At 44.0% G+C, this 14,554-nt stretch overlaps 1 protein-coding gene across 1 annotated transcript in view; it reads right to left on the bottom strand.

Moving 5' to 3' along the window:
• Positions 1-14,554, bottom strand: part of znf462 (zinc finger protein 462) — a 33,976-nt gene that overhangs the window by 3,986 nt on the left and 15,436 nt on the right. The window contains exons 3-12 of the mRNA XM_072453175.1: positions 9,052-14,141; positions 8,829-8,963; positions 7,474-7,880; positions 6,021-6,139; positions 5,636-5,833; positions 4,919-5,174; positions 4,691-4,845; positions 4,256-4,482; positions 3,638-3,959; positions 3,427-3,562 (exon numbers count right to left, since the gene is read on the bottom strand). Of these exons, the coding sequence (XP_072309276.1) occupies positions 3,427-3,562; positions 3,638-3,959; positions 4,256-4,482; positions 4,691-4,845; positions 4,919-5,174; positions 5,636-5,833; positions 6,021-6,139; positions 7,474-7,880; positions 8,829-8,963; positions 9,052-14,141 (7,045 nt within the window). The remainder of the gene's footprint in view (positions 1-3,426; positions 3,563-3,637; positions 3,960-4,255; positions 4,483-4,690; positions 4,846-4,918; positions 5,175-5,635; positions 5,834-6,020; positions 6,140-7,473; positions 7,881-8,828; positions 8,964-9,051; positions 14,142-14,554) is intronic.

Raw genomic sequence — 14,554 nt, 5'->3', positions numbered from 1 at the left:
TTTTCCGACAGGCCAGACACATAAGGGATAGAAACACCCTTCCTTCTCTGTTCAGTTTCCCTTTTCTCCTGCTTCTTGGTTCTCTTCACTCTGTTGAGAGCCCAAGCGGGGTAACCACAGGCTGAGAGGGCATTTCGGACATGTTTTTCCTCTTTCTTCTTGCCCTCTGAGCTGGTGGGCACACCTTGAGCTCTGTGTTGTAAGGTTCTGATCACCCCCAGCTTGTGCTGTAGTGGGTGGTTGGAACCAAAGAGCAGATACTGGTCCGTGTGTGTAGGTTTCCTATATACTTCTATTTGGAGTTTCCCGTCCTCTCCTCTGATCGTGGAACAATCAAGAAAGGCCAAGCGATTCTCCTTAGCGTCTTCTCTTGTAAACCTGATATGTGGGTCCACAGCATTGATGTGATCAGAGAAGGTTTCCAGCTCTTGTTTCTTGATTGTTACAAAAGTATCATCGACATAGCGGAGCCACAGTTTTGGGGCTATGCCTGAGAATGATTGTTCCACGATCAGAGGAGAGGACGGGAAACTCCAAATAGAAGTATATAGGAAACCTACACACACGGACCAGTATCTGCTCTTTGGTTCCAACCACCCACTACAGCACAAGCTGGGTGTGATCAGAACCTTACAACACAGAGCTCAAGGTGTGCCCACCAGCTCAGAGGGCAAGAAGAAAGAGGAAAAACATGTCCGAAATGCCCTCTCAGCCTGTGGTTACCCCGCTTGGGCTCTCAACAGAGTGAAGAGAACCAAGAAGCAGGACAAAAGGGAAACTGAACAGAGATGGAAGGGTGTTTCTATCCCTTATGTGTCTGGCCTGTCGGAAAAACTGCAGAGAATTTTTAGACAACACGAAGTCCCTGTTTATTTTAAACCAGGAAACACTTTAAGACAAAAACTGGTTCACCCTAAGGACAAGTTGCCGACTCAAAAACAGAGCAATGTAGTTTATTCGATCCAATGCAGTGAAGAAAGTTGTAAAGAACGTTACATAGGTGAGACAAAACAGCCTCTACACAAGAGGCTTTATCAGCACAGAAGAAATACTAGTTCAGGACCACAGAGTGCCGTGCATCTCCATCTTGAAGCCTCTAATCACTCGTTTGAAGACGGTGATGTGAAGGTTTTAAGCAGGGAGAAAAGATGGTTTGAAAGAGGAGTTAAGGAAGCTATTTTTGTTAAAAAAGAAAGACCTTCTTTAAACAGAAATGGAGGGCTTAGGTTTAATCTTCCTGTTATTTATAATGGGTTACTGAACCCCTGGAAAGGTAGAGGACATTCAGATGCTAATCAGGTACTCAGGGTGGTTGAGCCAGGGTCTCACAAAGACAAAGAGGATTCTAATAGCCCATTAAGTTTCTGAATAGGCTAGCTCGGTAGATACAAGGGGGGAGTTTCTGTTGAAACAAACAACTCTTTCTACTTCAGGAAGGCTCCTCCCAATGGGCGGGTCTTACCACAGAACAGTATTAATATCGGAGTTCTCGACCTAAATTCTGTTATTGACAATGACTCTTGGATGAGAGTCGAAACGTCTATTTTTGCAAACTGAGTCCAGATGACTACAACTGAAGCTTTTTCTACTATGGAACACGCCTGGACGAATGAGGGATTACACCGACAATACACATTAATATACAGATAAAATGAACAAGACAGAAGAAGTAGAGAGAAAAAGATGGGGATGTAACAGGGGGTAGAAGAGTAGGCAATGGGGTAGAGGAGGCTAGGGGTAGGGGAGGTCATAGGCTTGGGTGAAGAGGTATGTTTTTAGGCGGGATTTGAATGTTGTGAGTGAGGGAGAGTGGCGGACAGGTTGGGGGAGGGAGTTCCAGAGTCGGGGTGCTGTTCGGGAGAACGCTCTGTCGCCAAAAGTTTTGAGTCGGGATGTTGGTGCAGTCAGGGTGAGAGAGGAGGAGGATCGGAGAGCTCGGGTGGGGCGGTGGGGGATGAGGAGGTCAGACAGGTAGGGGGGGGGGCAAGGTGGTGAAGAGCTTTGAAGGTGAGGAGGAGTATTTTAAAGTTTATGCGCTGCTTGATGGGGAGCCAATGGAGAGAGCGGAGAACGGGAGTGATGTGATCACGGGACCGGGTGTGGGTGAGGAGGCGGGCAGCGGAGTTTTGGACCATTTGGAGTCTATGGAGGGAATGGGAGGAGATGCCAGTGAGGAGGGAGTTGCAGTAGTCGAGGCGGGAGGAGATGAAGGCATGGATGAGGGATTCAGCAGCGGGGAGGGTGAGGCAGTGTCGGATTTTGGCGATGCGGCGGAGGTGGAAGTATGAGGTCTTGACGATGTGGCTGACATGGGGAGTGAAGGAGAGGGTGGGGTCCATGATGACATCGAGATTGCGTACCAGGGTAGAGGGGGTGATGGTCGAGGTGTCGATGCTGAGTGAAAAGGGACCAGTTTTATTGAGAGTGGATTTGGTGCCAATGAGGAGGAGCTCTGTTTTGTCACTGTTCAGTTTGAGGAAGTTGAGAGTGAGCCATGATTTTATTGTAGAGATGCAGGTTTCGATGTGGCTGAGGGGAGAGTTTTGGGTGGATTTGGTGGTGAGGTATATCTGGGTGTCGTCAGCGTAGCAGTGAAAGTCCAGGTTGAGTTGGGGGAGGATGTGACCAAGGGGGAAGATGTAGCAGATGAAGAGGAGGGGGCCGAGGACTGAGCCCTGGGGGACCCCCTGCGTTACTGGGGAGAGGGTAGATGAGTGACCGGAGAGGGAAATGAACTCTTGCCTGTTGGTGAGGTAGGATGTGAGCCAGTCAAGTGCAGAGCCCTCAACACCCAGTTGGCGCAGCCTTTGTAGGAGGATGGAATGGTTTATAGTGTCAAAGGCTGCGCTGAGGTCTAGTAGTAACAGGATGTTGAGGGCCCCGGAGTCTGCAGAGGTGAGGAGATCGTTGAGTACTTTGACCAGGGCTGATTCAGTGCTGTGAAGTGGGCGGAAGCCAGATTGGAGGGGTTCATAGAGGTTGTTTGACTGGAGGTGGGTGTGAAGTTGGGCGGCGACGATGCGTTCCAGCGTTTTTAAGAGGAACGGCAGGTTGGAGATGGGGCGGTAGTTGGAGAGGTTGGCGGAGTCTAGGGTGGGTTTTTTGAGGATGGGGGTGATGGAGGCCAGTTTGTAGATGGAAGGAACATGGCCGAGGGATAAAGACTGGTTGAAGGGGGTGGTGAGATGGGGGATGAGAGCAGGGAGGCAAGCCTTGGTTAGAGTCGTTGGGAGGGGGTACTTAAGATAAGATAAGATTTGTAAAAAATATTTTAATTATTGATGATATTATTTTGCTTTTCCCCCACAAACTGTCGTCACGTCTAATATTTTTTAATATTTTAAAATTAGACATTTTTTAACTTGACCAAAGTGTATTTGTAGAGCATCCAACATTATGTTAATTAGTAGAGTTGAAAATACTCACATGCCATGGCGCTGGACATGTCGCTCCCATTCAGAGCTGTCGGTGAAGCAGCGGCCACAGAACTCACAAGGAAGACGTTTTTCTGCCTCGCTGATCGACCCGGTGCCGGTGCTGCTGGTTGGAGAGGCCAGAACTTCTGCATAAAAAAAACAAAAACAGTAGCGTTTAAAAAAGAAATAATTCTCTGTCATTTGGTCAATTTACTCTGTACCTTGAATCGATTTTTCTGCCATTGCCTCTTTGAAGCCATCCGTCTGTTCCTCTTCCTCCTCCTCCTCCTCAGCGTCCCCACTCTCTTCCTCTGGGGTATGATCCATCCCCTGTTCCATCCCCTCGTCACCGTCTGTCTCTCTTAAATCCTCTCCTCCAGTGTACTCCATGATTTCATCTTCATCTTCAATGAAATGTTTCCCATCCTCCACAGTTTCCATCACCCCGGGCTCCTCTTCCTCCTCTGCATTTCTCCCTTGTTCTTTGATCGTCTCCAGTTGGTCGAGGTTCACCTGGCCCATCAGCTCAAAGTTACGAATGACCTGAAGATGAGAGCAGCCAGTGTGGTTAAGGACAATATGACTGTTTATCCATCAGTCTTTATGCCATGGTTAAGGACAACGACGAGAGCAAAATACCCACTTCAAATCATCTTAAATGAAAACAAGATTGTCCTGGTGGAAAATATTTTTACAATATATCAAAGCTTCATTAAAAACGTTATTTAAAAGTTATTTTAATTTGTGATTTCCTCAGTCGTTTCTCTTAATGATCTGTGCTATAAATCAAATAAAATCAGCAATATAACTCAAAAATCAAATGTATTCAGTGGACTGACTTTGTGCTCGAGGCGGAGATGCTCCTCCAGTTGGCTCTTTCGGCTGCTGTCATAGTAGCAGAGCTGGCACTGGTACGGCTTGATTTCGGCCTCGTGCTTCTGCAAGTGCATCTGCAGGGCTTGGTCACTGGAGCATGTGAAAGTGCATTTGTGGCAGCGAAACACCAGGCCCTGAAGGTGGCGTGACAGCTTGGACCTGCTCACTTCCAACGGGGCCACGCGCTCTTCTGACAGAGGACAAGGCGGAGGAACAGGAAGTTAATAAACCAAAGCATTTTCTTTCAACATAAATGAACAATAATATGTTGTTTATCCCATGTAGTTCTGATCAAGTTTTAGACTTTTGACAACCCTAATAGACAATAAACCATTCTCTTTTTTTTTTTAGATATAAATAAGTGTTATTATATTATCATTACTTGTATTAACACATACCTCTGTGCAAAATGATGTGGTCTATCATATTGCTCTTGTTTTGGGTGTGGTAGAGACAGAGCGGGCAGCGAAGGTCTTTAAGGGGTTCTTCAGGTACGTTCTTGTTGCTGTTGCTGTTTCCATGGCAATTCTCAGCATGTTTGGCAAGTGTGTTCCTAAGGACGACAATTTAATTTACATTTAATGTGCCCATCAACACTTAATGTACAACCAAACTTGTGCCCGTACTTGTTGCAGGTGAAAAAGTGACAGTCCTTGCATTTGAAAAGCTTCTGGCCTCCGTGGCGGTAACGGTAGTGGCGGCGCACACTCTGAATGTAGCCAGAGCTGAACTCGCAGTATTCACATGTGTAAATGCCTTCTGGACGAAGGTCACTCATTGCAGAAGCACCTGGTGTCAAGCAGGAAGACATCTGACTGCGTGAGGCCAGCTGGTAGTGACTGAGCTGCTGACGAACATCCGGTGGCTCCAAATACGAAGGCTCTAAGAAGAAGACAGACCTACTTCAATTCTACTTATTCGACAAAATAAATGTAAACTATTTACACTGGTGTGTAACTTCTGCAAAAGAAGTTTTAACACAGTTTGGGGCTAAAATTAACTATCTTTATTCCACAAATAATTATAGAAATAAATGATGGCACATGAAGCTAGAAAATTTCTCAGATCAACCCAACCAACTAATAATGACTTTGTTAACTCAATACAATACTCTTGTACTCAGATGTTTAGTCCACAGCATGTTGGCATAGTTAGTGTTAGGCCACAGCGGAGCTACAGCTACAGAGGTGAGAACAATGCTTCCCTGTCTCAGCTGTAGTCTCCAAGACCACACTCTATGCCAGTACCACCAATAAAAATAGACAATTTTAGAGATTATGAAGAATTTGTCAACTCAAGCATGAAATGTCAGTATTTACTAAAATGGCAGCATGATGTCATACCGTCTGTGGCAGATTGTGGGCTCTGCTCCGAGTTAGAGGCAAGCCGAGGTTTCAGGGCAATGTGGGCAGCCTGAGTTGCGGCCTTGAGTTTGGGAAGAGTCAGCGTCTCTCCATGGTCCCTTTGTGAGTGCTCCTTCAGCCGACTGATGGTTGTCGTATAGAACGGACACGATAGGCACTTGTACATGTGCTGCTCACCTGAATGAGTGAAACATTATGAATATTAATATCCAACACAAACAATCTCATGTCACCCACACTTTCATCTTAAGTGATTTTAAGTATTCATAATAAACAATTCATTCTCAAATATTTGTGATTGAAGAGAATCTCAGCGTGGACATGGATGTCATTATTGGATGGCATTATTAACATGCTTGTTTACCTGTGTGTGCCTTCTGCAGGTGGCTCTTCAAACGGTTCATGTAGGCGGATTTAAAGGGACAAAGCTTGCACTTGAAGGGCTTGTAGTGCCCATGGTGTGACTGCACATGTCTGTCCAGACTGCAAATGAGACACAACACACAAGAGGAAAGGGAGGAAAGGAGACAGAAGAAAAACAGATGAAAAGGGAACAAAAGCATGGCAGATAAATCATGGAAAGTAGAGCTTTACTCTATTGCATCCACTTTGATGATTCCAACAGTGGAGTTTCCAGAGCTTCCGAGAGCTCGATTCAGTTTACTTACAAACAACAGTGGCCTATTTCCAATGACTACAGAACTAGGAGCCGTGGGGTGTTCCCTGGTGTGAGTGAATGTGGGAGTACCCAGGGGGACGGTAGCACTGACTTTATAAAGCCAGCTTCGTAGGTGGCACAGGAATGTACGGTACCTTCTTTCTGGGTCAGGGCACATAGAGCAGAGGGATCACACCTGGGTGCAAAGAGGAGATGTGGACTATGCGTGTGCGTGATGGATAACACACTATCTGTATGTATCGGTATCTGTTTGTCCTGTTCACCTAGAAGAAATTAATTAAATGTTTGCCTTATAGCCATAACAGTAATATAAATAATAATTATAACAATAATTCCTAATAAAGTAGTGATTTACAACGCCCATCCTTGTAACTATAACTGTTATGGGGGAGGGACTGCCATTTTCTTTCTTTGCATGAAATGTTCCACAGTACGGCAATACCTTAGCTCCAAAGAGACAAGCAGGTGATGCTGCTATGCCAAGTTTTAGATTAGTTGAGAAGCGAGCTCACTCAGAGTAAGAATGTATATTTTCAAGGCTTGTTTTAGTGATAAAAACCTCTGTAATAGAATAAACACACGGCAGGAAAGTTTAATGTCATACTGTGAAACATTTAAGGCAAAGCAAAAACATCCATGGAGACAAGCAGTTTGTGGACCACCAACGGAATAGCGCACCAACTAAGTAAGCATTGCCCAGACAGATAATTATCCTTATGTATAAACAGAACTATAAGACGGACACATTTAAAAAAAAGGCTCCATTGCAGTGTAGATGTAACGTAACATTATTAAAGGTGCACTCTGACTTTTCTGTTGGGTTCATCACTCGCTTTTCTTGCATCTCTATGGAGATGTTATTGCTTTGCCAAGAATGTTGCATTAAACTTCTCTTTATATAGACAAGTGGGTGTACACCAAGCCACATTACAGGTAAGATCTGTGGAGAGGCAACACCACTCGCACCAAGGTATTTTTTCACTTAACACATGTAACTGATTATATTAAAGATATACAAGCTTAATGCCATACTTTAGAACATTCTAGGGAAGCAATAACACATCCATGGACACAAGCAGGTGGTAGAGCACCACCAGAAAAGTTACATAGTACACCTTTAAGTTTAGTTTAGACTTACTTGTGTCTAAAGGGTGAGGCGAACTGGCAGTATTGGCAGCTGTACTTGTCCTCTTTGCTGAACATAGCCATGGCCATGTGGCTCCTCTCGTGTGAGCGAAGCCCCTGCATGGACATGAAGACCCTGTCGCACTGTGCGCACGGGTGACCTCCTGCTGTCAGGCGCTGCTTCACCTGTGCCCCAGACGCTACTGCCCGAGCGGCAGCCATCAGCGCAGCGGCCTTGCCTCCAACTCCCACACTCTGCGGATCTTCTGGCTCGGCCATGCCTTCCTCAGGACCTTTAATTATTGTTGGACTCATGTCAAGTGGACACTGCATGCCATTAGAATCTATTGATTCTTCTTTCACATCTCCATTTGTGAGGTTTTCGGAAAGCATGGTCAAGGGCATTTCACACGCCTCCTTCTGGAAAAAGGAAAAGTTCTAAGTTGGCTATCAAAAGACATTTTTAAATTCTAAATTTTGTTGTTGTGTATTCTGTATAGTGTAAAGCTCGCTGAAAGTGCACATCACCTGTATGATTTCATGGAAATCAAACATTAACACCATACTTCAGATCCTTTTCCATAGAGATATGTTTTATGTCATACTGTAGAATATTATAGCCAAAGAAACAACATTTTCTTTGAAACAAGCAGGGAGAAGCTCCTCCAGGAGTCAGGTTTGTGGAGATCCAAGTAAGAACATGCTTTTTCCAGTATAATATAAAACTTTATGAATCAACACACACATGCTTGTATGTTTATTCTTTTTTGAGTAAAAGTTATGTGGTGAGGCATCTAACAAACATTCATTTATAAAAAAGTTTCAGTGAAGCTGTGGTGGACATCCCCATGACTTTTTATTGCCTGAAGGAAGATAATACTTTTTAATGGAAGGACCTGACCCTGCACTCCATGAAGTCATAAATAAGATACAGCATCCACTGGCCCAACCTTACCATTCAGCCCCTTACTGTACTGTCAGCAAATACTGTACAAAACAACTGTGTGTGTGATATATTGCAATTGATTTTTACATGACTATTTTGGCTTTAAATTTGTTAAATCAATCAATATTCAAACTCACCACAATCAAATGTTTAACTTGTAAGTATGATTTTACACATTTTATTTTATGTCCAATGATGCTGCCTTTATTTAGGAGAAAAACTGTAGGAGAAAACAAATGTTGCCTCCCCCCACAAAAGCATGTATTAACAACTAACACACCCAAACAGAGGCTTTTCCTAGTTATACACAACATGAGATCCTGATTCTAGGCAGTCACAGAGCTGACATTGACATTATGAACAACTATGATACAAACGACAATAAACAAATACTAGATTATGAGACCCGATCAAAAAGTTACCTTGACATGCCCGACTTTGGCCTCTCCATACTGCACATGCTTCCGTAGGTGGTTGCAGATGGCTCGTAGAGTGGTGTGCACTTCGGTACAAAAGTTGCATCTGTATCCGATAGGAGTGTTACTGTCTGGGTTTTCCTGTGCACAGAACACAATTATTATTATTTTTTTTAATCAAAAGGTTGTGTACAGTAAATGCAGGCACAAATATTGAATTTGCACTCACTTTCTCATCTTTAACTTCTGGGGTCTTCACTCTATTCAGAAGTTGCTTCCTCCTTTCTTGTCTTAGGGCCCTCTTTTGAAAATCATCATTGTGACTTACTAGATGCTTTGCAAGAGTTTCCAGATTCAGAAAATTCAGCTCACAGTGAGAACACTTGTATACCTCGTCCTCCTCCTCGGGACCAGGCGTCACTCCAAAGTCCCTCTTTAAGTCGTTCCCATGATGGTCGTTGTAGTGCATCGAGAGCATCTCCACGCAGCTAAACGACAGCCGGAAACATTTGGTGCACTTGAAGGGCAGTAACCCGTCGTCACTGTCTGCTTTGTCATCAAGTGCCATTTCTATTACTTCTTTTTGCTCCTCTTGCAATCCACCATTCTCATTTTGCTCATCATCTTTGGCATAAATGACAGTAAAGTAGCGCCCGAGCTTGCTAGTTTGTTGTTTTTTGGGGAACACTCCAGGGTGGCGTTTGATGTAGTGTGAAACAATGCTCTTTCTGCTAAAGGCCTGGAAAGCACAAAGGGAGCATTTCCGTTGCTCTACAGCCAACCGTATTTCTTCAGTCATTTCAGTGTTTTCGCTTTCTGCGGGTGACGGTGCAATAACTTTGTTAGGTATATCAGTCATGGTCCTGGAAGCTGCTAAACAGTGAGTATAGTAAGCATCAATATCATGTCGCTTCTGGTAGTGTGCTGCCAGGCCTTTTCGTATTGGGTTGGTATATGGGCATAAAGCACACTTGAACACATTGTTTTTTCCCTCTGGCTGGGCTCGGACATTGTTGTGTTTGATACGGTAGTGCCGAGCAATGCCTTTCCGAGTGGAGCAAAAGTATTTGCAGAGTTGACACTTAAATATAGCATGCTTCTCGGTTTTATTTACAGGTGGTCGAGAAACGCCAAAGTCTACTTCACCCGCCTCCTGGACTAGAGAAACACCAGCTGAATTAGTGGCACTACACTCAGCGGCTAGTTCAGCCTCTTTACTTGAGAAAGTTGTTAATGTGGGACAGAAAATATCTGTAACACACTGGTTATGGCATTTCTCATAGTGAATTTTAAGTTTTTCTAGTGTTCCATGTGTGTAAGGACACAGCTTACATCTGTAAGCACCAAAACCTTGTCTTTGTGTTTTGCACTTGTCGTCTACATCCAGTAAATCAGTAATTTGTTCAATGTCATCTGCAAAGTCCTCTGCAGTGACTTTAACCAGTGGGTGTCTTTTTTGATAGTGGGTGAGCACTCCGTGGATACGAGAGTTTACATAGGGACAGTGTCTGCATTTATACACAGAACTGGGGTTAATATCAGCCTCCTGCGCGAAGTCTGCGGCTTTCACTTTCATGCCAGGGTGTTTCTTCCCATAGTGAGTGAGGAGGCCATGGAGGCTGTTGTACTCAGACAGACAGACAGTGCACTGGTATGAGTTGGTAGAGATGGAAAGGCGTGGGTGCATTTGATGTGAGATACTTTCTTGAGGAGATGTGGCGATGACCAGAGGAGAGTCATCCTCAATGGGCTGACAGTCAAAGGAGGGCTCATCTCTGGGGAGAGACAGGTGAGCATCCTCGACTGATTCAGTTCCTTGGATTATATCCAACAGTACGGACTGGTCTCCCTTGATAACCCATGGATGAATGGCCTGATAGTGACTGGTGATATCCCATATAGTGCAGGCCTCAAATGCACAGTCTCTACATTTGTAATGTTTTGTCTCTACGTTGCCTCCTGTTTGTGTCTCTGGCCCAGCCCACAGTTTGCTGGCCATGTACGCATAATCCACATTATGCTCGGGATGGCGTTTTTGGTAGTGAACCAGTAGTCCTTGAGGTTCTGCATGGGAGTAGATGCACCACTCGCAGTGGTAACCAGCCTCCAGAATGCCATCTCGGTAGGCCCAGTGTAAAATAGTCATAGCTGTAGCTTTCACAGTGGGATGCTCCTTCTTCAAATGCTTCTTAAGAGCATAAACATAAGGTGATGTATAGAGGCAGTGTCTGCACTTTAGGGAGCGCAGTGGAGTGGCTGCATCCGGGTCAGGTGGGGCGGGAGCGACAGCAGCAGAGACACTGCCGGAATTAACCATCTGAGCGCGCTCACGCTGGCTCCGGACTACAGCAGTGTGTCGACGCACCAGGTCTGCACTAGCCTTTGTCTCCTTATGTTTTTTCTGGTAGTGAATGAGTACACCTTTCACAGAGCGGTTACCATAATCACAATGCTGACAAAAGAACAGCTCATCTTTGTCACCACTTCCTGGAGTGGGAATTGACTCTTCCTGCCTGCTATATTGAATTTGCTTTAAGAATTGTTTAGGAGCTGCAATTTGTAACTCATCCATCAACTTCATCAAGCCCTGAGTCGGTGGGCCATTTTTAATATATTTAGCAGTCACTTTTACTTCAGGATGTCTCTTTTGGTAATGGACCAAAACTCCCACCACAGACCTATTGCTATAGACACAATGTTTACAGTAGAACATGTCTTCATTAGAACCATAGGACGCTATCGTACTCACAGAAGGTTTTGAAGGTGAAGCCAAACTTGCATTTAAATTGAGAGAAGATTGAGACTGATCCATTGAAATGACCTTCATATTCTTTTGGATACGGAAATAAGAGGCTTTTTGTTCTGGATGCTTCTTTTGGTAATGAACCAAAACAGAATGCATGTTGGGGCTGGCGAAGGAACAAACGTCACAATCGTATACAACAACATTGCCGACTTCTGTAATAACCTCTATTTCAGAGTTGGTGTCCGGGGTCTTGGAGCCACTTTTGGGCAGAGGACTTGTGCTGGACCTCACACTTGAGGTGGCAGAATTTAGACTCTTGGCCCCAGAGTTTAATATCTCTCTAAGGGTTTGTGATTCACCTGTTTTGTGAGGTTGCTCCACATAATAGCTGGAAAAAATCATTGCATTATTGATCTTGACAGTTGGGTGCATTCTTTGGTAATGGGGCATGAGGCTGCGGACGTTTGGGCTAGTATAAGAGCAGAAGCGACACATGTACACTAGATTGGGTTGGTTAAAGTTGAGAACATTACTTGCTTCAGGGTGGTGATCCATATAATGTTGGTGTAAATCATTATAATTTGTATACTCAATATAACACTCTAAACAACGGAAAACTGCACTTTGATCTTCTGGATCTAGAATGTACTTAAAGCTAAATTTAATGTAAGGGTGCATCCTCTGGTAGTGGGTGCTGACACTACGCGCTGACTTGTTGTGGTAGTCACAGTGTTTACAGTAAAAACGCACATTTCCAGAATCTTCTGAAAAGTCAGTGTTATCTTGAATAGAGTCGCCAGCATTTACTGAAGTGTTTTCACTATCATCAGAAAGTGTGAGAGAGATTGGAAGGCTCCTGTGCTTCGATTTAGGGTTGTTCTTTCTTTTTCCTAGTCGTCCACTCTGTGCACTATAGGCAAAAAGAGAGTTTTGAGCATCATGATTTCTGCCATCTACATCAGCGTTGCTATGATTTCCCCCCAAATCTTCATCATCTAGGTCATCCAGATTTATGACTAAGTCCTGCTGGCTTTGGCTTATCTTACTTTGAAGGTTGCTAGCAATTTCATCAATTCTAGTTCTTTTCTTAACAGAGGACAAGTCCAAAGGCAAGTCATTAATAGACTTTCTGGCCCTTTTCCCCGTCACCAAGGGCTTTTTAGTTCCAAGTCCTAAAATTGAGGTCTGAGCCTTTTGTAGTAACATTGGGGAAGAGCTCTTATCCTCTGGCTGGTCACTGAGCGGACCATCGAAGACAGTAGGATCTAAATCATCACAGTATGAATGCTTATGCTGCTGGTGAACCCTGAGACCTTTCAGAGTAGTAGTTGAGAAGCTACACAGTGTGCAGCGATAAGGGTTTAGCTGGTTGGGTGTGCTGGTTAACGGTTTACCATTTATTTTCATGCTTAAATTATTTCCATTCACTGGCTCTATACTGCTGTCATCATGTTCTGGACTCTCTCCAGTTAAGTCTAAAGTCTCACTCTGTGAAGATCTGTGCGTCTGCTTGTGAGTGCCCAACTTTAGCGGACTAGTAGAAATAAACGGACATTTGTCACATTTGTATACTGTCGCTTTACCGGACAAGTGAATGTTTTCAATATGACGAGATATGCTCCTCCGGTGCATGGTTAGGAAAGAGCAAAACGGACACTGAAATCTGTTCATGTACTTTCTGAAGGGCACTCCTTTAGTCTCCATTAGTTTACTGTCCTCCTCAGACAACAGCAGCTTCATGTCTGCAGACAGTGTCCCTGTATAATTCGGGTCATCTGTGTCACCCAGCTCTTCGTCATCATCATCTTCATCATCATCGCCCTCCAAGCTGCTACAAGACTCTTCCTCATTGTCCATTTCAGACATGTTTTTGGAAATGTCTGCCGATGTGAACTTGCTTGACAAAATTGAAGAACCTATGCTGTTTGGTGTGGCAGCACTAATCTGAGCGTAATGAAAGGAGGAAATCTCTGCAGCATGCTTTTCTTGCTTTTTTTCTGATGTTTGTTCAAATGTCTCCTCCTGGGAACTCATGTTTGGGCTATTGCCAGAGGAATGAACGTCATGCCTTGGTGAGACATCTCTCTCTTCATCCTCCAGATCTGCAGCCATCTTGACCTTGTCGCTGTGTTCCTTCATCACATGATTAGTCCAGCTGTCTTTCTGGTCAGTCTGATAAGTGCACCATTCACATTCAAACATGCTTCCTGCAGTCTCTTTAGAGTCCTCGCTGGGTTGTACATGATCTGAAGAATTGGCTTCTTTGTTGTGATACATAATTTGGTGTTTTAGCAGCCTTGCTTTGCGTGGAGTTTTGTATGAGCAATACTGGCAGGAATACACTTTCGAGTGGTCATTGTGCATGACTTTGCTGCTGGGCTGGTTTGATGCCTCGGATGATACACTGGAGTCATCTGAATCATCCTCTATGACATTGTGCACTTTTTTGGTGTGATTTCTCAAGAAAGACTTGGACCGGAAATAACGGACACAAAACTTGCACTGGAAAAATGGCAGCAGGGATTCAGCAGTTTGCTTTGGTTGTGCGTGGTTGGAACTGTCTGCAGTGGGGCCTATGACAAAACAAAACAAAGATTCGGATCAGTGTTGTAAATAATGACACAATCTAAAACTACTGTGACAACAAATCAAAAGCTATAGCTACACTATAATATTTGAATAAACTGAAATCAATAGACTGATTATTTAGTTTACATTCAGGTTTATATTGTGAACAAGAAAGCAAAGAAAAGATCCCTCACCTATAAGGTTAAGCTATAGGGTTAACCTAAAGTCTACTCACTGTGGGCATTTGTTTTCAACCTTTTATGTAGTTATCTTATGTAATGATATTGCTGTATGGACCCCAAATTTCTACCAAAGTACAAACTAAGATTATTTGCAGATCCATTAAGAAAAAAATTATGTTTCATTTATTTTTTGGTGTGTATGCGTGTGCATGTGCGTGCGCGTGTGCGTGTGCGTG

The sequence above is a fragment of the Eucyclogobius newberryi genome, unplaced genomic scaffold (assembly GCF_026437365.1).
Source record: "Eucyclogobius newberryi isolate DKJ021-1_F unplaced genomic scaffold, fEucNew1.0.hap1 SCAF_2, whole genome shotgun sequence".
Lineage (NCBI taxonomy): Eukaryota > Metazoa > Chordata > Actinopteri > Gobiiformes > Gobiidae > Eucyclogobius > Eucyclogobius newberryi.
Note: the sequence above shows the minus strand (reverse complement) of the source record. Positions and strands in the feature narration are given on the sequence as shown.